At 38.0% G+C, this 26,427-nt stretch overlaps 1 protein-coding gene across 1 annotated transcript in view; it reads left to right on the top strand.

Annotated features, from left to right (window-relative positions):
* Positions 1–8,116, top strand: part of GSTCD (glutathione S-transferase C-terminal domain containing) — a 133,137-nt gene extending 125,021 nt beyond the window's left edge. Inside the window, exons 11-12 of the mRNA XM_025921871.2 lie at positions 2,472–2,541; positions 5,595–8,116. Of these exons, the coding sequence (XP_025777656.1) occupies positions 2,472–2,541; positions 5,595–5,731 (207 nt within the window). The 3' untranslated portion in view covers positions 5,732–8,116. The remainder of the gene's footprint in view (positions 1–2,471; positions 2,542–5,594) is intronic.
* Positions 8,117–26,427: the final 18,311 nt, after the last annotated feature.

The raw sequence follows: 26,427 nt of genomic DNA, 5'->3' as shown, positions 1-26,427 counted from the left end.
CATGAAGAAACACAAGAGACCCATGGAGAATTGTCTCTCAACAGTAGTCAGAACATTACATAGTTTTGAGTCACCACTCTGAGCAAAACAGTTTTCCAGCTTTCTAAATATCACTGGCTAACTAATTGGTCCATAACATGGCATGATGCAATATAAGAAATGGGGATGAAATTTGCCAGAAACACATAAATAATCCTATTAGAACTTGATAAATTACTTTAGATTCTTAGTTCACTTCTTGCACATGTATAAAAATATATAGTCTCATTTTGTGTGCCAGCACGCATCTTTCAAGATTTTTCCATCTCCATCCAACAGTGAAGTAGTGAGGGACTACTTGTACCACCTTGGCACATTTATCTCCTTCACCTCTGTCTCCCACCCTCTCCTTTCCCCTCCCACCCCCACATCTGAGCATACACAGATACCTATGGAGGGGAGAGGATCTTGAGTGTTCATGCTTTCATCCAGAACCAGACTTTTCTGGTCTTTCCCTATTGGATTTAAAGTTTGTATGTCTTAGGGAACTATAGGGTTTTGAGGGAGACATTAGGACCCCAGGAACTTTATTTTCATAAGACTCAACACCTTACCTTTCTCTTACAAGGCCCTGCCAGCCTGCCAGTAAAATAGACAATGAGTTGAAAAATAAACACAAATTAGGTCCCCGTTTTTAATCCATCTTTGAGGGATGATAGCTAAAAGCAAACTGAGAGGATGTGTGGAAAAACCTAGGGCAGTGAAGACACAAGGTGCCACAGTCTCGCTGGCTAGAAAAGAAGACAAAATTTCTAAATAATAGAGACAGGGCACCCTGTCTCTTCCAGAGAACAGAAAACTCACTAGTACCTAGTTCATCTTTGTCTCCCCTTTCTCCCACACCCCCAAAAGCTGCTTGGCCACCAGCCCTTTTGAGGGTCTCAGGTATAAAGGCTCTGGAGAGAAGTCTCAGCTTCTTGGATACTGTGGCAAGATGGTACCTCAGTATTTCTTGACTTAACCATGATGGGTGGCCTGCCAGCCAGAATTAAATGCAGCTAGTGCCCCTATATATTGAGAGTCACTCTGGCCGCGTTTTTCTCCACAGTTCAGTTCACCAGCAAACCTTTACTGACTTCCTACTATGTGCTGTCCCCTTTCAGAGTTTAACTTCTATTGGGGAGAACACATACACAAATAATTCCAGTAAAATCTGGTGATGCTTATAAGGACAAGAGAAACAAACCCCATCTGAGATGATTGCCTCACCATTAAATGACTTTTAATTTTCAAATGCCATCAAGACAAGGGCATGCTTTTTCTTGCCTTTTCTTCAAATTACATCATTCTAAATCCTTCTTGTGACCCGTTGTTGATGCCAGTTCATGGCTGCTTAATAAAAGTTATTCACTTGAACCATTTTATTAGTGTCCTACCCATTGGCCACGAAATTTTATAGTGAGCATTACAGTGTTTTTTTTTAATAATGCATAAAATTTGAGACAGAGGTAACCCCTCAAAAAGACCTAACATCACACAGTCACTTCAATTACCTTATTAAAAAATGGAGGCCTCGATTGAATGTACAAAAGACTAAGGGAACAAAGAGGGATCGGAGTTCAACCATTTGCTAAGTTGACAGGTGAGATCATTTACACCCTTGGAAACTGCAGCTGTTCTGAATGAACAGTTGTCATGGGACATTGAAGTCATCTCCACTCCGCCTGATCACTCACCTGTGGCTGCTTGCAGATTTCATAGTGCCTTACAGACTCATCAGCTCTCTGTCGCTATACAGCCTTGTTCTTTTTTGCATTAAGGCAGTCTTTCCTAAAATTAAACAGAACAACTCTCTCTCCCACTCTCTCAAGTCATTGTTATGGTTGGCCTGAAACCCGAAATCGATACAGCCCCAGAAGCCTTTGGGAGTGAGAGGAGACAGAGTGAGCCAGCCTCCTCTCCTCCAAAGGGACAAAGGAAGAATCTAGAAAAGCGTAGGAGTAGCCAGCACTTTGCTGGGTATCCCAGAGAACTACAGAAACCACAGACAGTGATGATCTTCTACAGTATGTTAGTAGGAAGAAAAACCACTGAGACTGTCTTCTTGGAGCCACTAACCCCAACCCTAACCCTAACCCTAACCCTAGCCCCACGTTCCTGAGATTCAATTTTATTACAGGAAAAATACAAGTGAATTTTAGGTCTTTTAGTTTAACACATGATAATCACAAATTGTAACTATATTTGAGCTAAGAGCAACTAGTGAAATGGCCCTGAGGATTTTCCTTGCACCTGTTCCTAAGAACTGCATCTGAGGAACAGTCTGCTTGAAGGGAAAAAGTTACTAACTGCCATTTTCTGAAAATGGGTTTCTTTTAGAAGTATCATGTATGCAGTACTTTATTCAATTAAAAATGAGTGGTTTTTATAATTTTCACAATTTTGAAGCAGAAAAATAAAATAGACTCACATCCTATTGCTTTATCTTTTAGGAACACATGATTCTGTGCAGATTTGCAGATCAGACAGCTGTCCAGCTTCCAGCCCAGCGAAGGCTCATAGGTATGTGTTTTCACAGAGCAGCTGGTAAGTAGATTATATACAATATGCCTAGGAATGAATGGACTGGCTTTATATGGGGGAAACTGGTCCATTTATCAACAAGGAACTAAAGTCTGTTTTTCCCAGAAAAGGCAATCCATATTGAAAAGAGCTTTGTAACTGTAAGAGTATTTTATCCCATTTTTGTTAACATTAATACTTTTAAATTCATTTTCAATATTTGTACATTGTGTAGAATTATGTTCTTACTGTTATGAACAAACTGAAGGATCTGTCAAAAGCCACAGAGGAAAATAATAAAGATGGGAAAATCAAGTACACATGCCAAAATTAATGCATTAAAAAATATGTAAGCAAGGATGATAACGTTTTCTTTCTTGGTAAATGTATACTTGCGTATTATTAGTCATACACCAGTTTATTTGACATCTGTAATAGTAAGCATTACCTTGGAATTGGAAGACCTACAATAACATATCAAGTTTAAATAATGAATTTAAAGTCTTATCCAAGACTTTGCTTTAGAAAAAGAAATCGCATTTAGATGGACAACAGCAACTAACAGTGCACATTTAAGCATTGAGCTAAATGCCCTTACCCATCATCTCAGTAAATTCTAATGAAAATACTTATGGGATATGTACTGTTATTTAGACTTTACAGATGAAGGAACTAGGACAAAAGCCTGTCCAGTAGATGATGGAGCCACACTATGAACCCAAATTATTTGATTCCAGACATGAAGCTCCTATCCACTTTTGCAATGCCCCCCAGTTGTGGAGTCACATCACTGGAAGGCTGGATTCCAAAATTAGGGCTTGAGATGATTGAGTGGAGTCAAAAATAAAGCCCCACATTGAAGGCCATCCTAGTATATTGGAAAACAGATGGCTATTTCTTTGAGCACCAGATGTGGTAATTAGCTTACATCCAGGGACTGTATTGTATGAGAAGTAGTTATCTTTAAACTCTAAAGTCAAGATACACACAGTGAGAGAGGCATTTGAGACCTGAGGCTGAAGGAAGAAGTGATTTCCTTCTCTTTCTCACACTCTGGAGCATAAACATATGGAAAAATCTCTTCCTCTTTCCTGCATGCAACCTCTGTCCATTTCCCACTCTTTTTCTCCTCCTCCCCTCCCTATTCCCAACACTTTGAGTTCATCGAGTGTACATTTGAATGTTCAGGGAGCGCTGGAAGGGAAGTTGCTGGAGTTGAACAGGAGGAGTAGCATCTGGCATAATCACTGGCATGAGGGGAGGGAAAGTCAGGTTCAAAGTCATAGACTCCATCAAACTTCAGCCTCCGTACTTTGCACGGGCCATACTTTTGTTCTATGAACATTTTAGGAGGCTTCCCAGGCCCCAAAAGGTAGACTACCAACAACTGAATTTCAGTTGTAAAGATACTTCAACATGTGAAAACATGAGATTCTTCTACGTAATAGAAAAGGAAAAATTAACTGGACTGGGATCCAAGCCAAGGATAAATGAACTGCAGTGTAAGTCCAGGGTGGGTACTGAAGGAATGCAGGGCATCTATTCTGACAGAGAATGTTTCATTTTAAACTTAAGAGTAGATGGGCGTGGGGGGAACCTTTACAGATGTCTTAAAGGACAAACAGTATTTTAAGAGAAATGTCAGCCACACGGATGTTGATGAACAGAGGGTGATTTCACCTGAATGGAATTCAAGACATCTCTCTTTATATCATTTCATTTCTAACATAGCTCATCCTTTTTGGCATAGGGGCTTTTAAGGAAAAAGTACAAAATAAATATTTTAAACCTGAGTGTCTTGTTGCCAATTCTTACCTACACGTTTCACCTTCCACTGTTTTTCTGTCTTCCATAGACAGGGTTCTCTGTCTTCCATAGAACTTCTCTATTTCAGTTATCTGGCTTCACTTTTTTTTTTTTTTTTTAATTTTTTTTCAACGTTTATTTATTTTTGGGACAGAGAGAGACAGAGCATGAACGGGGGAGGGGCAGAGAGAGAGGGAGACACAGAATCGGAAACAGGCTCCAGGCTCCGAGCCATCAGCCCAGAGCCTGACGCGGGGCTCGAACTCACGGACCGCGAGATCGTGACCTGGCTGAAGTCGGACGCTTAACCGACTGCGCCACCCAGGCGCCCCTATCTGGCTTCACTTCTGAAGCTGTGTAAGTCTAGCAGTTTCTGCAGACATTCAAGTAAATTATTTAAAAATAATGTTCAGTCATTATTATAATTAGGAGGGAAAATGGAATGAAGTTCTGCATAGTCAGTAACCTTTTGGAGGATGAAGTTCATATATTTAATTTAGAGGAATTGAAAGAATAAAAGTAAACCATAGCTTTGAATATATTCAATTTCAAATCATTTTTATTTCCAGACCTACCTTTAACATAGAAATTAGCATTGGCCAAAGGAACACAAATTAGCTGCTTTGCCTGCCAGGCAGGTTTTCTTTTTTGTTTACCAAAGATTACACAGAAAATTGAATACCACTATTTTACAGGGATGCAGGAGTTCTGAAAATTGATTATATTACACTCAACCTGAAATAACCAACACACTAAGAATTTTCGCAAATATTTTCCATTTCTCATTTTCCTTGTCCTAAAAATTCCAGGTTCAAATGTAGTATGTCTTTCAGATGTCTCATTGTTAGCATGATACTTCAAATATTATTAAAGATAGATGTTAGTTTTCCTTAATATTACAGGTAATATATTTTCATAGGGAATGCAGAGACCAGGTCTTTAAGTGTACTTTTAACCAAAGTGGGAAATAGGATCTGTAGTCTATATTTAGATTTATTTATGAATACATATTAAAAAGTGAACATTCTCTAAACCATTAGCAGACACAAATCTGTGAAATGTCATATGTGATTGTCTTGCATCCATACCGATCAAGAATGAAGTTGAAAGAGACCAAATGGGGCTTGGGAACAAATAGCATTCCCCATGTACTTGTGGATTTTATCACTGTGTAGAGTCCCTTAGACAAACTGAAATTGCACTGTTTGATGTGGGGTGTCTCATGATACCATTTTTCTGTATTTCAGGAAAACAGTGCATGTGCCTGGTGGATCTGGATCGAGCAAGAGCTGCAGAAGAACGTGGTTACTCCGTTCAAGTAATATCCATGGAGCCGGAGAGCTGCTCTCCCAAAAATAACATGATCGTGGGAGTCCCCATTTAGAAGGAGATATTCCCATTTGATGTTTTGCCATCCGTTTTCATGATGAAAGCCCAGTGGCATTTAGGAGGTTCTTGGCATAACTAGAAAACAGCATTAGCCATCTTGAACTTATTGTGCTCAGGAAGGAGAGCAGCAGGAAAATCATGGAAGAAAGGCTGCCTGCAAAGCATCACAAATGCTCTTGTAATGTATGATTAAAGGACCGCTGGTTTTCATAGTGAGAATCCCCTGAAGTCCCAGCTGCCAACAGAATAATACTCGGTAGTGGAGGTTCCATCCCTAGAATAACAATTTCCTTCTCAGCTCACAGCTTTTCTGATCTTGCCAATGTGATGTTCAATTCAAAACAATGAATCGAAGCCTTTATAATCATTGCAGCCTTTGTAACCATTTAGATATTCAAATGGAGGCCACAACTAGACTCAGTGGGGTTTGCTGGTTGGCTGGTTGTATTTTTAACAACTGGTCTTTTTCTATAATTTTAAAAAATATCTCATCAGGCAATTACAATATGGTTAACTTTTTAAGCTAGGGTGAGTTGGATTTATATCTCATTTCATACACTTCCTTGAATATATTTCCCATAAATTACCAAATGAGATCATCACTAGTTCAAACATTTTATATGAAGACATAAAATAATTGCAGCAAATCTCCCATTATGGAAACATGTAACTTGGACATAAATTCTAACTAATCAGTAAACACATTGATCGATTGTTTCAAATTTATAAATAATTATTGAGGATCCATTATTTTCAAGACCTGGCCTACATTCTTCTAAGGGTACAAAGATGAGTTGCAAGAAACATGATGCCTTGTCTATGGAATAATCATGGAAAAGAAAAGTTAACGAATTAGTTAAGTTCTGTATATCATAATATAATGTGTGGTCACAAGATTTGTTTTCCAGGTATCGTATCTTTTAGTTACGTTATTTTGGTAAGACGTATTGAATATAGATTGGAGGTGGGAGGAGGGCAGAATTTGGAAGCTTATTTGAGTATTTCTCCCTTCTCACATTCTCCTATTCCACTAGCCAAAGTTTTGAAAGACAGATGGCATGTCCTTTCTCACATGCTGTTAATTATTTAACTTTTACATGTCCTAGGTTATTCCATCTGAGGTGAGATTTATTTCATTGATTTTGATGTTTTCAACCCCTGTATGACACATACCAAAAGGAAAAAGAACTCTAATAAACAACTCTTTCCTCAGTGTGGGCTAAAATGTAGGAATAATTTACTCAGAGGAGGGAGGGATGAATTCTTGTTTTCTGAGATAAAATTTAAGAAAAGAGTTAATCATCAGCCCTGAGTATTTTAGTCATTTTTACCTATAGACACACCATGCTCTTTTATCCTGGGCTTTCTTTTTTAAATGAAGTTATAGTTTATAGACAATAAAATAACAGATTTTAAGTGTCTAGTTTGAGAAGTTTTAACAAACTGCCATGCAACTGCCACCAGAAATAAGATATAGAGTATTTCCACCAGCCCAGAAAGCTCTCTGACATCCCTTTCTGTTCAGTTTCACCTTCCCCACAGACAACCTCTTTCTGATTTCTATCACCGTCTATTTTTTCTATTTTCGTCTTTCATATAAATTAAATCATTTAGTATGTAGTCTTTTGTGTCTGGCTGCTTTTGCCCAACATGGTATTTTTTGGGAAATACCCACATTGTTATGTATATCAATAGTTTCTTCTTATTCTTAAGTAATACTCTATTATATAAATTTATCAGAATGTATTTATTCATTCTCCTATTGGTATTTATTTGGATTATTTTCACTTTGAAAATATTACAAATAAGGCCTATGAATATTTTTGTACAAGTCTTTTTGTGGACATATGTTTTCATTTCTCTTGGATAAATACCTAGTAGTAGAATTGCTGTGTCATTAAATAAATGAATGCCAATTGCCAAACAATTTTCCAAAGTGGTTGTACCATTTTATATTCCCACCAGCAATGTATAAAAATTCTAGTTCCCCACATCCTCATAACATTTGATATTTCAGTCTTTTTTACTTTAACCATTCTAGTGGACATAAAATAGTATTTCATTGTGGTTTTAATTTTCATTTCTCAGATGACTTAGTGACATTAAGCATCATTTGTAAAGTTAATGTTTAAGTCTTTTACTCAACTTTAAAATTAGGTCATTTGTCATTTTTTATTGATGGTTTATAAAGAATGCTTTATATATTCTGGTTAAGAGTTCTTTGTCAGATATATGTTTTGAAAATGTTTCTCCCAGTCTGTGGCTTATCTACTCATTTTCATAATGATTGTTTTAATTTTGAGGAAGCCTAATTTAAGTGTTTTTACTGGTTAATATTTTCTGTGTCTTCTATAATAAATCTTTGCCTACTCTGGCATAATGAAGATTTTTCCTGTGCTTTCTTATAGAAATGTTACGGTTTTAGCTTTATACATTTACATCTATGACCCATCTCAAATCAATATTCACATAGAGGTAGGTAGGTTTTGAGAAATATACATTTGTTTTAGCACCATTTATTTAAAAACCTTTTCCCATTGGATTGACTTGGCAACTCAGTTGAAAATCAATTAATATATACGTATGAGTCTATGAAGTCTTTAGTCTGTTCCATTAATTTTTTTGATTACTGTAGCTTTATAGTAAGTCTTGAATACCAGTTTTCTTTTTCTTTTTTTAAAGATTTTAATTTTAAGTTATCTCTATACCCAGTGTGGGGCTCAAACTTACAACCCAGAGATCAAGAGTTGCACCCTCTACTGACTGAGCCAGCCAGGCGCCCCACCAATTTTATTTTTCATTGTCCATATTGTTTTGTTGTTCTAGATCCATTGTGTTTCCATATAATTTTTTTTTAATTGGCTTATCAATTTCCTTAAAACAAAAATAGCCTGCTGAGAATTTTGGTATTGTCTGGATCTTTAGATCAGTTTAGGGGAAATGAACATATTAACAATACTGAGTCTTACAATCTATAAACCTAATATATCTTGCCATATATTTAGATCTTCTTTATTTATGTCCACTAATATTTATAATTTTCAATATAGATGTTTTATTTATTATTATTTGATAGTTTTGATGCTGTTACCTAAGTTTTTTACGTGTTGTGCCACTACTCAGAATAGCTTCCTCTTATCCCTCCCATTAACTTAGGCTCATTCACCCTTCTGCTCTTAGACCTGACCTCCCAAGGGAAGCCTTTCCTAACTTCCCTGGAGTTAGGTACCTGTTACAGAATGTGTACCATCTGGAGGAGTCTTCTTCACCCACTCCAATTGAGTCAAAGCACCCCCCTCCCAAAGAGCATATGTTAAGTATGGAGAATAAAAAAGGAAGTGACTCCACTGTTTTCCCACCCTTGTTCTCAGGCGTGGAATTCTCCAACTGTGATGGCTGTGGCTAGTCATAGATATGGGTATTAATGATTGCCCTTAGGGCATGAGTTTTCTGTGTAAATCCTTTCCAAGGCTCCTTCTCAGCCAGGGCAAATAAAAGAGGTTGGATGCTGGCAGCAGGAAGGTTGTTGCAATGACAACAATCCCAGCAAGTGACCTGGTTTCACCCCTACACTTGTCGATCAAAAGCAAAGCTGCTCCTCACTGATCTCTCTCCCCCACAGTTGTAATATTAGAAGCCAGAGATCATCTTTCATTGACTTTCAAGCCTGGCTCAGAGATAGAGATGTATAATTATTAATGACTAAACAATTTTATCTTATTCAGGGAGACATTTCAGACATACTAGAAACCAAAATGTTTTCAGAGCACACATGCAAAATAGCATGTGAATCACAATAATTAAACATTTCATCTCATTCTCAAGATTTTCACTGCAGGTGTCATCCTCTCCATGGTTCAAGAAAATTGCCATTAATAGAATTTCCACATATACATGTTTTTCTATTGGCTTTCATAATAAAGTTAGAGATATGTTCCTGTGGAAGCAATATAATTAAATCATTAAAAAGGAACCAATACTTTTTTTAAGTTATAATTTTTAAAAAAAAGATTCTCGGGGTGCCTGGGTGGCTCAGTCAGTTAAACGTCCCACTTTGGCTCAGGTCATGATCTCACAGTTCATGAGTTCAAGCCCCGCGTCGGGCTCTGTGCTGACAGCTCAGAGCCTGGAACCTGCTTAAGATTCTGTGCCTCCCTCGCTCTCTGCCCCTTCCCCACTCGTACTCTGTCTCTCTGTCTCTCAAAAATATATAAACATTAAAAAAAAAAATTTTAAAACAGATTCCCAATACAAAGTAGTTAGGCATTTTTTTCATGTTTATTTTTGAGAAAGAGAGAGAGCGAGAGCAAGTGGGCAATGAGCAGAGAGAGAGATAGGGAGACAAAATCTGAAGCAGGCTCCACACTGTCAGCACAAAGCCCAACATCACAGGCTCACACTCATGAACCATGAGATCTTGACATGAGCTGAAGTGATTGAGCCACCCAGGTGCCCCAGTAGTTAGGCATTTTTGAATAGATATTTTTTATACACCAGAAATACATGTCTTTAGAAGACATGGCTAAACAAAAGGAAAAATTTTTACACCACTGTTACTACTTTGCTTTGTATCTTCGTAGACTTTGCTCTATATACACACAGACACACAGAGAGATGTAACAAACACTAATTCAGTATTTAATATTTGCTAGGCACTATTCGAAGTCCTGTGTTAATAATAACTCATTTGGAATCCTCATAATGACACTAAGAGCTAGATACCATTAATGATCTCATTTTATAGAAACTAAGGCCAATGTTTCACCGGAAGAGCAGACCCAGATATGAACTCAGCTAGTAATTGGCAGAGCTTAGAATCTATTTCAGGCTCTTTAGCAATCATATTGGGATTGGCTGAGATATGCTATAGTAACAATATCTCTCTGCCTTTTGAATTTCTACATAAGAAAGATGTATTTTTCACTTGTACTATATATCCATCCAAGTCAGCTATGACTCTGCACCACATTATCTTTACACCTGACCAAGAAGACTTTTAGGAAAGTAGCTGGTCTCATGGAAAAGGAAAACAGACGTGGCAAACTACCAACTAGCTACTGCTCAGATTCTGCTCAGATGTGATATACTTCACTTCCCTCATTTTGTTGACTAAAGCAAACTACACAGCCCCTCCAGCATTTTACAGAGTGGGGATGTACAACCTTGGTGGAGGTTGGTTACAGATAATTGCAAACAATAATGTAATGTACCACCAACAGTGTAGTTGAAGGAGGAAGAGAAGAGGAGGAAAAGGAAAAGAGGAACAGAAAGAAAAGGCCATTGCATCTTCCAGTTTAGAAATAGAGATTCTGAATGCAATTGGAGTAGGGCATTTTATTGAATCCATCAAAGAGAAAAGACATGTACTACATGCCTTGTTCTGTGGACCTTTCATACTTACTTTTGGAAAAGAACTTTCCAGAAAAACACTGAAAGGAGTTATTTTCTAATATTGTACAAGATTGGAGAAACTTTTATTAATTGGAGTTTCAGATTTGCAAATTCTGCATCATATATCAAAGTGCTTGATCTGTAATGCCAACTATTCCTTTAGGTAGGTATGAGCTTTTATTCCTACGAATGTATGATGATTCATATTCCTACACCCTTAACCAGGCATTATCAGATTTTTGCTTTAATCTCAGCCAATTAGATGGGCAAAAATTCTATTTTGTTTTGATATTCATCCTTGAAATCCTTCATGTGATTGCATACTTTTCACATGGTTATTGACAATTTATATTTTGTGAATTGCCTATTCATCAATTCATTAAATTAATCAACACATCTATTGATCTCTTGCTTTGAGGCCAAGTATTGCATCCATATTTCTTTTGTGTGTGTATGTTGTTTTTTGTTTTTTGTTTTTTGAGAGACAGAGAGAGAGAGTGCAAGCAAGCCAGGGGCATAGAGAGAGAGAGAGAGAGAGAGAGAGAGAGAACCCCACAAGGCGCAGAGAGAGAAAGAGAGAGAGAAGCGAGGCTCACTCAAAGCGGGGCTTGTGATTTCACCCGAAGCAGGGCTCGTGCTCACCCAATGTGGGCACAAACTCACCCAAAGTGGGGCCCGAACTCCGGAACTGTGAAATCATGACCTAAGCTGAAGTCAGGTGCTTAACCAACTGAGCTCCCCATGCACCCTTGCATCTATATTTCTTACTCATTTTTCATCTGGTACTTTAATCTTTCATATAAAAATTAGTAAAGGTTTATTAATAGATTAAAGACTTTTTGTTAATTGCATTACATTTTTTTTTAATTGGCCTTTATGGAGGAAGGTATTATTTTTGTTTTGCTACTAAGATTTCAAAATACAGGAACACCTGGGTGTCTCAGTCAGTTGAGTGTCTGACTTTCATCTCAGGTCACGATGTTTCTAGGTTCAAGCCCCTTGTTGGGCTCTGTGCTGACAGCTCAGAGCCTGGAGCCTGCTTTACATTCCGTGTCTCCCTCTTCCTCTGCCCCTCCCCTGCTCATTCTCTCTTCCTCTACCTCTCCTTCAAAAATAAATAAAAATTAAAAAAAATAAAATAAAATAAACAAAAATTTTAAATACACATTTGGTCACATATGTCACTCTTTTCCTTGTGATTTCTGGTTAGATTTTTCCCACCCAGTGATTTAAAAATAGCCAGCTATATTTTTGGTATTCTAATTCTTTAATAGTTTTAGTTTTTACACTTAAATCTGAAACCCAGCAAGTATTTCTTCTGATGGGTGGTTTGAGGTCGAAATCTAATATTTTCATATTAGTTACTTTCACATATCATTATACAAATCCAACTTTTACCATTGATTTGAGAAGCGTTTTGCATACTAAGTATACTTGGGATATTTTTCACTTTTATTATTATCTATTGAATTCTTGTACCAGAATCATGCTCACTAAATTATTATAGCTGTATAATACATTTTGACATAATATGGTAAATTTCATTTTGGATGGTAATATAAAAGGTTTATGACCTGAGACACAGAGAAAGTTGTGAACTTCTTCTGAAATTATACCCTGTAGTTCAAAATAGACACACATTTTCCTAAAGAGAGGGACCATAGTTTTAATTAGATTTTCAAAAGGATACATGACCACAAATAACAGTAAGTATCACTGATCTAATGGAAGGGGAAATGTAATAGAATTCAGTGTTCTGCACTAAAGAATTAGCCACACATTAGAATCTTTTTTCAATATTTACAATAAAAGAATCATTATTTACTTTTTCATGGCGTTCTAAAGAAGCCAGGTTTTATTCATTTGTGTTCGTTCACTTTTACGTCTAGTTTATGTGACCCAAGTAACAACAGTTTATAATCAAGCAAGTAAAAACAAAATCTAGCAACACACAGCAGAGAATATTACTGGATGACTGATCTGAAGGGCCCTGAAAATTTCTGTGATATGAGTCAGATACTGTGTCAGCGTCTGTCACTTCCTAGAAGAAGGCTTTCTGCCCAACTAATCTGAAGTGGCCTCTCCTACTTCCTCTGGCTCCCCATAATACATCTGTGTGTATCTGTTACATGTTCCTCAGTAGAATCTAAGCTCCAAGCAGTCTGTTCTATCCGTCATTATACACCTTCAGCATTTACTCCAAAGTCAGGCACACAGTAAAAATTCAGTAAATACTTATAGAATGAGTATTATATTTTAACACTTTCCACGTGGGCTAAAAATATATATGAGGCTTCCCTTCCTCTCTGCAGACATATATCCAGGCATCAGGCATGTGGGACTTTTGTACTGTTTTTTGGTTTGTGTTGTCTTTATTTTGTGTGATATCCTAAGATACATTTAGCAAATCCAATGCTAATGATGAGTAAGAAGTGACAGTTACTGCCTATGCCATCTGAATAGTTTTTATGAAGAAGTTATTTCCCTGTCCATGGAGCAAAAGGCAAAAGGGAATGTGCTTAAGCTAAAGTAAGGAGATGAAGTGCTCAACAAATGTTAGTTTGATATTTTCCATGATGCACCTGCCCCAGCATTAGAGCATGGCTCAAATGAGGCGCTTCATAAATATCTGCGAAGTGAGTGATACTGAATGACCATACAGAAAGAAAACGGTGGAATGTGCAATCTGGAGGGAGATGTCATCTCTGTCACTAGAGCTGCTTCAATGAGAAAAGGGAAGCTTGCTCTTCACACATCTGACACCAGGGCTCAGTCACAGATCATTTCTCACCATCTGTCTGCATTTCAGTCTAAAACGGAGCATGTGCAAAGCCTTGGAGTCCCACAGACTCTTTTTCCTGTACGATGCTTACTCCTGGGTATACAATAGCTCACTCAATTATCTGAGAATAATGGATAGTCTGGTATAATTTTGGAATGCAGCATATATTTTGTTGAGAACGACAACCATATCCCATAAGAAACTCTGAAGAATTAGGAAAAAGTAAGCTAGAACTTCTTGGATAGGAAAGGAAATCCAGCATAGGGGTAAAATTTTGCCATAGATAGTTAAAACCGTGGTGTCTATACTTAATCAACTAGGAGCTGACTACAATAGGAATAAAGGTGAATTTTATGCATGATCAAATTTACTTCACTACAAATTTTAAACGGTCATCTTGTATTTCTTGGATTTAATCATTCGATTCATATTAGATTCTTCATAAATCACCCACAGTTTTCTTTGAATTTAATGAGACTAAAAATACATCGTACATTTCTGGCTAAATGACAACTGCTCTTTCCTCATCGCATTTTGAGTTTAGAACTCCCGCAGTGCGGAGAGATGGCAGTGATACTCTGGGTAGACGTCTAGCGGACTACTTGACGGCATGTGCACTTCTGAATGAAGACCAGTCACTTCGGGAAAGCATCTGTGTGTTTGGGGACGTGAAAGGAGCTGGTGGGGAGAGAGGAAACAATGCATGTAAATGAAGATAGCTGGGTTTCCCCTCTGTCTCACCATACGAAAGCATCTGCACCTTATTTCCAGAATTAGACAACTAGAAATAGTTTATGTGGCCAAATTATGAATTCCAGCAACTTTAGTAAATTAAACTCCCAAAGTTTCTAACAGATCTGATTCGTACTGGAGTCAGTCTGATTTGTAAAAACATCCAGAGCAAGAGATCTTACCTTCTCTCTCAATAAATCTTTAGTGTATTTTCCATATCTCACCTCAAGGAAATTCATTTTAGCCAAATTCTTCATGCTGCACTTAAAGTGCATCTCAGGTGTTTATGTCAGTGAAAAACAACAGCTGTGAACTACACTGTCCTTGTTTTAAATTTGAATATACTTCAAAAGTGTGACTTTGAACCCGTGTTTTCTTTATTATTGTTTGTATGGCATTGTCAGAATTAGCATCAGACTGAAGAGTCCTAATTTTAACTTTTGAGTCTTATTTCCTAAATCTTTCAATATTTCTAAGGCTCCCTTCCAAACCTCGCCCAATGTCCACCTCCTCCTTGGCTGTAAATCTTGGATGCATTACAGAAAGAAGTAATCTGAACAGGATAATTAATGCCAATTACTCTCTTAATTATCTAAAGCTTCCTAAGTCTTGATGTTTTTGGCAGAGGAAGGCCTTGCCTTGTTCTTCTTCCTTAAAATAGTCTTGGCTATTCCTGCCCTTTTGCTCTTTCATCTAAAATTTAAGATCTGCTTGTCACGGTCCATGAAAAAGACTTATTGGAGCTGCATTGCGCTTAGAGAAGAATTAACATCTCAACAATATCTAGTCTTCTTATTTCTGAACATGGTGCTACACATGAACAAAGGTAGTTACCTTCAATTCCAACTTTATCATATACAGATTGCTGATTTTAGCAAACATTTTTTCTATGTCTACCGAGGTGACCATCTGTTTTTTCTCTTTTTAATATATTAATGAGACTAATTCCAGTAATATATTTTTTAATGTTAAAATGTCCTTGTATTCCTGGGAAAAAATTCAAATTTTAGCTCAAGGTAAGTATTTTTGCAGTTACTAATATTTTATCTATTTTTTGCTTATTTTTTATTTTAGAGAGAGAGGGAAGAGAGAACACAAGCGGGGGAGAGGGGCAGAGGGGAGAGAGAGAGAGAGAGAGAGAGAGAGAGAGAGAATCCTAAGCAGGCTCCACACTCAGTATGGAACCTGACGCAGGGCTCAATCCCACAACCCTGGGATCATGACCTGAACTGAAATCAAGAGTTGGATGCTCAACCAACTGAGCCATCCAGACACCCCTCTAATGTTTTATTTTTAATTTGGTCATCTTTGTTCATAAGTGCTATTGTCAAATGATTATCGTGTTCTGATGTTATCCTGATCTGGTTTGGGTAGGAAGGTCAAGGCTACTCTAACACCATTAACTGATACATGAAAAATATGTTTTACATTCTCTAGGGCTGTTTTTATAAAATAGGGATTGCCTTTTTTGAATGCTTGGCTCATTGGCTTATAAAACCACATAGTATATTTGGGGACAAAATAATGGGAGGACATGCTCATTACATTTCTTTGATGATTATTGGTATATTCATATTTTCCATCTCTTCCTGAATTGCTTTTTCAAGGTGTGTTGTTTGAAGATATTGTCTGAGTTAGCCTCTTTATTTCATTAGCTAGGCTGGTGATGAAAACTTAAAAAGAAAAATCTAGGCTTCTAACTGACTTTGAAAAACACCTTGTATTACTTTTTGACCCTCTAGCAATTTGTTTTCTCACCTAACAGTTATGCTGTCTGGACCACGTTTTCTAAATTTATTGCTTCATGCAACTGAATCAGCTAAACTTCCTAGAGCCAAGATAAATTAGAACTATCTCTTTTTCTTGATCTACCTGGGACTTTTATCCTAATAGATCAGGTTAGTCTGACAGTATTTATTCTTCATGAAGACTTGCTGGCAGCTATCAGCAAGGTGCTTGCAAGTTTTTTCTTTCAATGATTTTTAAATGTATGTTTCCTGTATAGAATTTATACTCACATTGCTATAGTTTTTGGAGGTCTTTACTGTGAATATCATCAAGTGTGCTTTCCAAGAACAAATTTTAGAAACACAGTAATAAAAAACAGACAATAGATGGGGCGCCTGGGTGGCTCAGTCGGTTAAGCGGCCGACTTCGGCTCAGGTCATGATCTCGCGGTCCGTGGGTTCGAGCCCCGCGTTGGGCTCTGTGCTGACAGCTCGGAGCCTGGAGCCTGCTTCAGATTCTATGTCTACCTCTCTCTGACCCTCCCCCGTTCATGCTCTGTCTCTCTGTCTCAAAAATAAACGTTAAAAAAAAAATTAAAAAAAAAAAACAGACAATAGAATGGAATCTTGAATAGGTTCTTTAAAGGGGCACGTTGTCCTTAAGAAGACATGTGGAATGTAGGTAAAGAGAAATGGATACAAAATCCTGAGTGTTTTCCTATCTCCCCAGTCACAAATTAAAATGTACTATAAATTTATGTCACTGGTGAGAAGCATTAATGGATGGCTCTGATGATGTTCCAAAACAACTGAAAGAAGACACCAGTTGCCATCAGAAGCAAATTAAAAGATTATTATCAAATATGATGGGAGAGGAGGATCATCTCAATGGTTTCTTACCCCACCCTAGGCATTCCAGAGGAAAGGAGATATAGCAGCTGCTGCTGTTTTACAGTGGATTTGTATGGCTTTCATAGTGTGTGTGTGTGTGTGTGTGTGTGTGTTCAAGAGTTTCCTAGTTCATAACTATTATAATTCACTCAATTTTTTTGAAAGAATTATTTCATGCATTGCCAGATTGCAGCCAAAGACCAAAGCCAGCCTTTTGCCTGTTATTACAAATAAAGTTTTATTGGAACACTGCCATACTCTTTTGTTTACGTATTTTGTATGGGTTTTTTTTTTTTTTTTTCAGTAAAATGCAGTAGTTTCAATAGAGGCTGCCCCTCCAAAGTCAATAATATGTAATCTCTTGCTCTTTAGAGAAAAAGCTTGCCTTTCCATGAATTAAATCATTAGATGTCAAAAAAATCCAGAGAATAGCTTAATATAGAGCAAGTGATCTTAAACTAGGGTTTATAAATAGGTATCTGGGGTCCATCATTCCAAGAAACAGTTTGTGTTATTTATTGTATATGTGCATTTTACTGGTTACAGGGCCCCAAGTCTTTCATCAAGTTCTCCAAGTGGTCTTGTAACCCAAAATGTATTAAGAACTAATGTTTTAGGTGAATATTGCTTTTTTGTTCTTTGGAAAGCTTGTGGAATGGGCTAGAAGAAAAAGAACTTCATAAAACTGACCCAACACAAGGAGATATCACTTTGTACCTGTTAGGATGGCTATCACCCAAAAGACAGAAGGATTGGTAAGGATATGGAGAAATTGGAAACCTTTTACCCTATTGGTGGGAATGTGATATGATTCAACCCCTATGGAAAACAGTATGGAGATTCCTCCAAAAATTAAAATAGAGCTACCATATGATCCGACAATCCCACTTCTAGGAATATACCTGAGGGAAACAAAATCCACTATCTCAGAGGGATGTTTGCACACCCACATTCATTGTAGCATTATTCACAGCAGTCAAGATACAATGGTACGTAATACATATACAACGGTACATGAATATGCAAATGTACAATATACAATTATTTCTCCTTTTTTTTTTTTTAATTTTTTTTCAACGTTTATTTATTTTTGGGACAGAGAGAGACAGAGCATGAACGGGGAAAGGGCAGAGAGAGAGGGAGACACAGAATCGGAAACAGGCTCCAGGCTCTGAGCCATCAGCCCAGAGCCCGACGCGGGGCTCGAACTCACGGACCGCGAGATCGTGACCTGGCTGAAGTCGGACGCTTAACCGACTGAGCCACCCAGGCGCCCCTATTTCTCCTTTAAAATGAAAGAACTTATGATATATGACTACATGGATGAACCTGAGGATGTTGTGCTAAGTGGAAATAAGCCAGTCACAGAAGGACAAATACTAAATGATTCCACATACATGGGTTATCTAAAATAGCCAAATTCACAGAAACAACACAGAATGGTGGTTGTTAGGGGCTGGGGGCAAGAGGGAACCTGAGAGTTGCTGTTCAACAGGTATAGAGTTTCAGTTCTGCAAGATGAACAGGTTCTAGAAATCTGTTGTATATACTGTGCCTATAGTTAACAATACTCTATCATGCACTTAAATGTTGTTGAAGAGTAGGTTTCATAAGTGTTCTCATCACAAGAAAAAACCTGACCCAAGGTTTTTTTTGAAAGGATGGGAAAGTTGGTAAATAATGTTATCTAAGGTGTGTGTGTGTGTGTGTGTGTGTGTGTGTGTGTGAAACTTTTTATAACTCTCTAGAGTTAACTCTAAGTCATTTATTTCTATCGACTGTGTGCCACATACTGTTCGTGTCTTATTTTCACAACGTTTCCTGATGAGTATTCATCTCTTGGTTTACAGATACATGAACTACAGCTGACAGGATACATGATTTATTCTAAACAACAGCAAGTAATAGCAAAGATGTGAATTGGAGTATGATTCTTAACACACTGTGCATCACACACCCTGCTCACCAAAGACTCGTAAATTATCAGAATTGTCTATGACATGTAATTAAGGAATTTAATGCCAGTTTTAATTTGAGAAAAATCTTACATTGTTGCTCCACTGAGAACCCCAGTCCTCAAGGTCCATTCCCACTGGATATGTTACACAGCTCTTTCCCTGAACTCAGACCGAAGAACTCACTGACTTTCCATAGTCTAGGGAAAATTTTCTTCTTGCCTGTGGCCTTCCTCAGAGTCATCCCTTTCTCTCTGCTCCTTGTCCCTGACACATAGCCTTGCCTTAGTAATGAATACAGGCTTACAAAAAGGATAGTTGCTTTCAAGTTGCTCCTGTTTAAGACACTGAACAGACCCTTATGTAAAAAAAAAAAAAAAAAAAATACAGGGGCACCTGGGTGGCTCAGTTGGTTGAGCATTCAACAACTTGATTTAGGTCATGATCCCAGGGTCCTGAGATTGAGTCCCAAGTCAGGCTCCATGGAGCCTGCTTATAATTCTCTCTCTCTCTCTTTCTCCCTCTGCCTCTCTCCTTCACTCATTCTCTCTCCCTTAAAAACAAAAACTACAAGCTTGCTCATTTTGTGTGTGGGGGGGCAGGAGTGGGGGTAATTAATGGGGATGGGTAAAGAGAACCAAGCCACAAATGAATTTTTTAAATACATTATGTTATGGTAGCCTTACTGGCAGTGAGATGCCATTCAGTTCTTCGTGGGGGAAAGTGATGGGTGGGAGCACTGCTTTAAGAAATGGGAAACTCATGCATTTGCTTAGAATCAAGGTTTGGCTTCTCACAACATAACATAGACTATCTCACAAGCAGCAGGAAGTGGTACTTCCAGAGATCTTGCTACTTTTGGCTGGAATACATGGGCTGAAGCAAATTAAGACAGGTAAAACAGATTACGTAATGAATATCCAGACTTAGACAAGTGGGGATTTTATCAGGCAACAGGGATTATAAAGCCAAAGGAGGAATCTAATGGGGAAAGCATATTTTTCACTTGGTTTCAATCCACCATTTTTTCCTTCATCTTCAAAGTACACAAATTTTATGTCTATGGTGAATACTGAAATTATTATGCAACTAAAATTTGATTACTTGAAAACAATTGCAAATACACAGGTGGCCAACATTGCCCTTAAATTGCAACTTGCAAATGGAATGGAGTTGAATGGGCTTTCCCAGTGTCCATCCCCTGCCTACACCTTTGTGCATGAGAAAGATAAATGAAAATTGGAAAATGTAGCTTTTCCACTATAAAATCACTAATGTATTAAACTACGCTTTGAAAAGTATAACTAGTATATTTCTTTGTGATACTAATGTTCCAATGCTACCTTTCCAAGTTAGGCATGCGTTTCAAGAAAGGTATCCTGCTTCCTGGATGTACAAATCATTTATACGATGTTCAATCTATCATTCTGTATTAAATTGCCTTTGGTCTTTTTATACCACTGCGCTGGAAGAACGTAAGGTCTTGGCAATGACATTTGTGCTTCCTAAAGTGGGTAACATCCCTTCTGGGTAACCTTTTGTGAAATCACATGGACTAACACTGCTTGTCATCCTCTAGGCAATGACATTTGAGACGCTGCTGTTTCATCACACAATCTCAAAGCCAATTACTCATCCAGGTTTTCAGCAGCATTAACGACGATGACTGTTTTCTTGCTGACTTTATAAAATGTATCTTGGCATTTTCAATTACCCACATATTCAAGAAGACAAGCTTTTGTGTGAGTGTTGACTCAGGCCCACCGCCGTGCTGATGATAGAGGTCCTGTGACCATACAGTCAACTCCCATTAATAAGGGAATATTCGGCACATATGCTGAATCAGTTTTTTAATCCTATTATTTTAGTCACCAGAGTAAGAGTCTCCATTATTCTTACTAAATTAGTGGAGCGATTTACAGCTAACCCAAAATACCTTTTTTTTGTATTAGATTTGGCTCCTTGCTTAAAATTTACTACTCATAATATAATAACTGATTAGAGGGGGAGGCAACATAAAAGCATGTTAAGTCTTGCAGCTAGAACTTAGTTAAAAAATAGAAAATAAAAACTTGTTTGCAACCCAAAACAGGGTTTAGATTTGAAAATAGTCATGAATCCACAAATAGTCTTTGTATAAAGAATAGAGCATGGTTTCTATGTCTCCCTCTCTCTCTCTCTGCCCCACTCTCACTCCCGCTCTGTCTCTCTTTCTCAAAAATAAACATTACAAAAAAAATTGTTTTAAGGGGTGGGGGATGCCTGGGTGGCTCAGTCAGTTAAGCATTCGACTTTGCCTCAGATCTTGATTGCGTGGTCCGTGAGTTCGAGCCCCGAGTTGGGCTTTGTGTGGACAGCTCAGAGCCTGGAGTCTGCTTCAGATTCTGTGTCTCCCCCTCTCTCTGCCCCTCCCCCACTCATGCTCTGTCTCTCTCTCAAAAATAAATAAACATAAAAAAAAAAGAATAGAGCATAGTTTTAAATGCCCACTATAAATAGTCTTTTGGAGGGTCTGCCAGTTTAGAGTCCGGAGGTTTTCCATAAATTGTCCGCACATCCCATATCCACCTTCTGCCCGCAGGGGCCCCCAGGAAACAGACACTGCAGAAGCATGCGCAGAAAAGTCAAAGGTAGAAGGAAAGAGAGAGGTAAGGGTATTACTCTCCACCCTCTGCTTCTGAGAAGGGCTCTCTCTCTGGTACTCTGTGTGCCTTAACAACTATAGCTTCTTCTGAGGGGCCTTTGCTCTTCCTCGTGGTTCCAGGCTGGGCTGTGATTTCCTCCTCTCCTCCCTTTACACTCAAAACTGTTTACCTGCTTCCCATTTTTCTGGTCACTTAGGATCTCACATTCCTTCTTTATTCCCTTCACCCCGTCTGCACCTGACCTGGGCTCTGCAGTCAAGTCTCTTTTGAACCACCTGCTGCAATCCTAATTGATACAGAGACTAAAAATGAATAGAGGTGGACTGCTTTGAAAGGCATTTTTTTTTTTCATTTTTCATTGACTATATTGGAATGTAGGTGTTGACAGGAGGGGAAACTTGTGCTAAAGGATCTGACTAATTTACAGATTTTAACAATTAAGGGCTGGCTATTTATAGCTCTGTTGTTAACATTTATCCCCTTGGTCTCCTAGAGTTACACTGCCTGGACTTAGGTCAAATTGTCTGTGTTTGTAATTTGATAGCATACAAGTGGGATTCTTTCATCTATTTCATTTTGGTAAATTCTCAATCTGGTATTATTTAAAGGAAAATAGAGTTATATAACCCTAGCAAGTGTAGAATGTCTGTTTATAAATCTCAGCATTCATAGGTCATAAAGTCAAACACTTCAGCAAGTTTCAAACTGTTACACATTAAAGTAGGTGAGATTTTAAAATTCCTCAAAGAGCAAATCAAAGTAAATAATAAAATTCAAAATAAATAGCTCAAGCATTTATATAAGCAATCTGAACTTTAACTCTCAACTTTTCAAATCAAATATTTTCTTTTCACTTGTACAGATGTCTGTAATGTTATCAACCATCAATGTTAATTTGTTAAATCCTCACCCAATACCAGCATACTGTAACTATATGTTAAGACTGTGTTTTCTTCTTGTTAACATTTATGTTTCAATCTACTTTATATGCGTGTGTGTGTGTGTGTGTGTGTGTTTGTACATTTGGTCTCAAATGTTACTTCTCTAAACAGTCTGGTTATCAGAATTGTTTGGAGAGCATTTTAAAAACATAGATTACTGGGTTGCATCTCAGTTTCTATAGAGACTGGGGCATGATGGGACTATGTTGCATTTATCATTGTGTCCACAGAATGTAACACGAGGCCCTTATAATCATGTGTGGAATGAATGGATCAGAATGTCTGAAGGTTAAGTTCTAGGAATCTGAATTTTTAGAATTGCCCGCAGGTGATTCTGATGACTGATCACTTCCAGAAGCACTGATTTTTAACTTAGAGTTCCAGATCTGAAGGAGGTCTTAGTCATCATCTAATTTAACTCGCTTGTTTTGGAAATGGAAGAACATGAAGTTTGAGTGATTAAATATCTTGTCATATATAATCACAATACTTTCAGACTTAGCCACACATTTTAGGAAAAAGGATGAGACAGAGAAAATGAGACTAAACAGTAATTTTTACCTTAAAGAGAGGTCATTTTGCAACTTGGCCTTAAGGACTATGAGAGGTCAGCTTGTGCAGTCTGAAGCTGGACTTATTACGGCACATACCTACCTTAGACTCTTGGTCAGGATCCTATGTCAGGGCTAACTAAGGAGACTGTTCTGCCCTGTACCCCTCCCTCCCACAGGCTTTCGACCAGTTATGCCAAATACTTGCAGTATCTACATTGGCCTTCTCATCCATGAGAATTTCTCAAATAATTCTCATCTTCTCCATGCATCGTGAATTAGGCAAATAGTAGTGAAGTTATTTTTCCTTCCAAAAAAAAAAATCCATCCATAATGTAAAATTCACTTGCTAACATGATATTTTGTGCAAATATACAAAAAAATGTTTAATACCCAACCTTCTTCTGCCTGCATATTAACATGATTAGAAAATATTTGTGGCTAGATAGTCATCAAAAAGTAAACATTTAGTCACCTAGCTGTTATTCACAAAATTATTTCACTATGTTTAAATGGAATTCACCGCTAACCACAGTAACTCTTATCTCTCTTTAAAGGAGTTGTGTAGCTAATACCTTCAAGAGTATTTAATATCCCAAAATAAAAGTGCTGGCATAATTTTTTTTTTAATACTGGTAAAGTAAAATTTAGTATCTGCTGGAAAATGATCCTCAACCTTTTTTTTAAGGGTGTATATTGTCTCAAAGACTATAAATCTTTGTAAAAGATTGCATATCATCTCAAAGACATGATAGACATCTCAAAGTAATGATAAAATAATAATAGTAATTAGCATTGATAAAGCACTTACTATGTACTAGTTATGTGTTAAACATCATGCATAGGGGCGCCTGGGTGGCGCAGTCGGTTAAGCGTCCGACTTCAGCCAGGTCACGATCTCGCGGTCCGTGAGTTTGAGCCCCGCGTCAGGCTCTGGGCTGATGGCTCGGAGCCTGGAGACTGTTTCCGATGCTGTGTCTCCCTCTCTCTCTGCCCCTCCCCCGTTCATGCTCTGTTTCTCTCTGTCCCAAAAATAAATAAAAAACGTTGAAAAAAAAAAATTAAACATCATGCATAGAGTACTTCATCTAAAAAAGGTAAGATACTTAGGGAAGTATAATGTATGAATATTTGTGTGTGTATGCATATATATATATGTGAGCATATATATGGCATATCTACTTTTTTTTTTTTACTTAAATACTAAACGTATATAGAAAATCTCTGGGCAGATATTAAGACAGTTCATCATTTTCATTTTGGGGGTCACTGGTGGTAGCCTACCTATACCCATTCCCCTTCGTTCTTGCCAACACAACAGAACAGTTTCGTTTAGGCAGCCTCACTCATGGGGTAAGTTCTGATTGACCCAAACCAGCCACAGAAATCTCATTTTCTTTTGCTTATGGTGATCTAGGGATAGGCAAGTGATTCAGTTCTTGCCTGGGGATTGAGAGATAAGGGCAAGTCTACACAGGACTTCTGGAAGAATTTTCCTCCTCAGAAAACAGAAGATGTTCATGAGGAGAACACTCTTTTTGCATGTACCCCTTTCCTTCCTGTTTAGGAGCCTTTTATTTGAAAGTGTACTGCCTCGGGGCACCAGGGTGGCTCAACTGGTTAAGTATCCAACTTCGGATCAGGTCATGACCTCACGGTTCATGAGTTCAAGCCCTGTGTCAGGCTCTGTGCTGACTGCTCAGAGCCTGGAGCCTGCTTCAGATTCTGTGTCTCCCTCTCTCTCTGCCCCTCCCCTGCTTGCACTCTGTCTCTGTCTCTCAAAAATAAATAAACAAAATGTTGAAAGTGTACTGCCTAGAGCTGTGTTAGCAACCTTGGGACCATGAGGTGTGATATTGTGAATGAAAGGTGGCTCCCTGATTGTGTCACAAATTACGGAGCAAACTTCATGTAACTTAGCCAGGATTAGTAGGGGGTTTTGTTACTTGCAGCCAAAGCATCCATGATGTTTTTACTGACAGAGCTACTCACTTCTGGGGAGTAGAAACGAAAGTACAGGAAGAGAAAACAGAGGCTTACTTTTAATTGCATATCTTTTTGAGTTGCTTTGTTTTATCATGTATGGGCAATACTTTCAACACTAGAAAGCAACTGTGATAATTTTTTTCAACTGCATTTCTTTTTTTTTATTTTACACTTATTTATTTATTTTGAGAGACGGAGCACAAGTGGTGAAGGAGTAGGGATAGAGGCAGAGAGAGAGAATCCCAAGTGGGCTTCACAATGTCAGTGCAGAGCCCAATGTGGGGCTGGAACTCAGGCACTGTGACATCATGACCTGAGCCAAAGTCGAACACTTAGTTGATGGAGCCACCCAGATGCCCCTTTGCATTTCTAAACAACTGGTTCATTAATTTGGGGAAAACTGAGAGTCATAATGTTCCAAACAGCACTTTTACTTCTTAGCCCACAGTTTATACTCAGGCACTCTTCACACCAACATTATACACATGTATCATCACTAGGAATATTTGAGCTAATTTGAATTTCAACATCAAATTTTTCTTCTCTCCAAACTATGTGTGAGCATTTGCACGTCTCCCAAACAGTACAGTGTAAGGAATCTCGCTAGCATAAGTTTGTAGGGGAGACGTTTAGTGTGCCTGTTGTGATTTATTCAGGTCCCACAGTTTCTTTCTGAAGTAAGAGTGTGAATGAACAGTTGTATCCACTAGCTGGGCCCAATATGAGCCAGTCGATATTTCTAGCAGGTAGATAGATACATTGACCTTCATGAGGAAGAAGGGTGAAGTTTCAGGAAATGTCAGCTAATGTGCTCTTCAGAGTTTCTCCAAGGAAGGACCTGTGTCTTTGTATAGCCCAATCAATGTTTTCATCAACTTAACAACTATTGGTCTTTTTAAAAAAGTTTATTTAAGTAGGCTCCACACTCAGCATGGAACCCAACATGGGGCTTGAGCTCACGACCCTGAGGTCAAAACCAGAGTGGAGATCAAGAGTCAGACGCTTTACAAACTGGGCCACCAGGCACCCCTAACAACTATCGGTCTATGAGAAAGTTTATAATCCCCATTTGGAATGTACTTGTGCAGGA

The sequence above is a fragment of the Puma concolor genome, chromosome B1, assembly GCF_028749965.1.
Source record: "Puma concolor isolate L17-30 chromosome B1, mPumCon1.1.hap2, whole genome shotgun sequence".
NCBI lineage: Eukaryota > Metazoa > Chordata > Mammalia > Carnivora > Felidae > Puma > Puma concolor.
The sequence above is the reverse complement of the archived record's forward strand: the minus strand, read 5'-3'. Positions and strand labels throughout refer to the sequence as shown.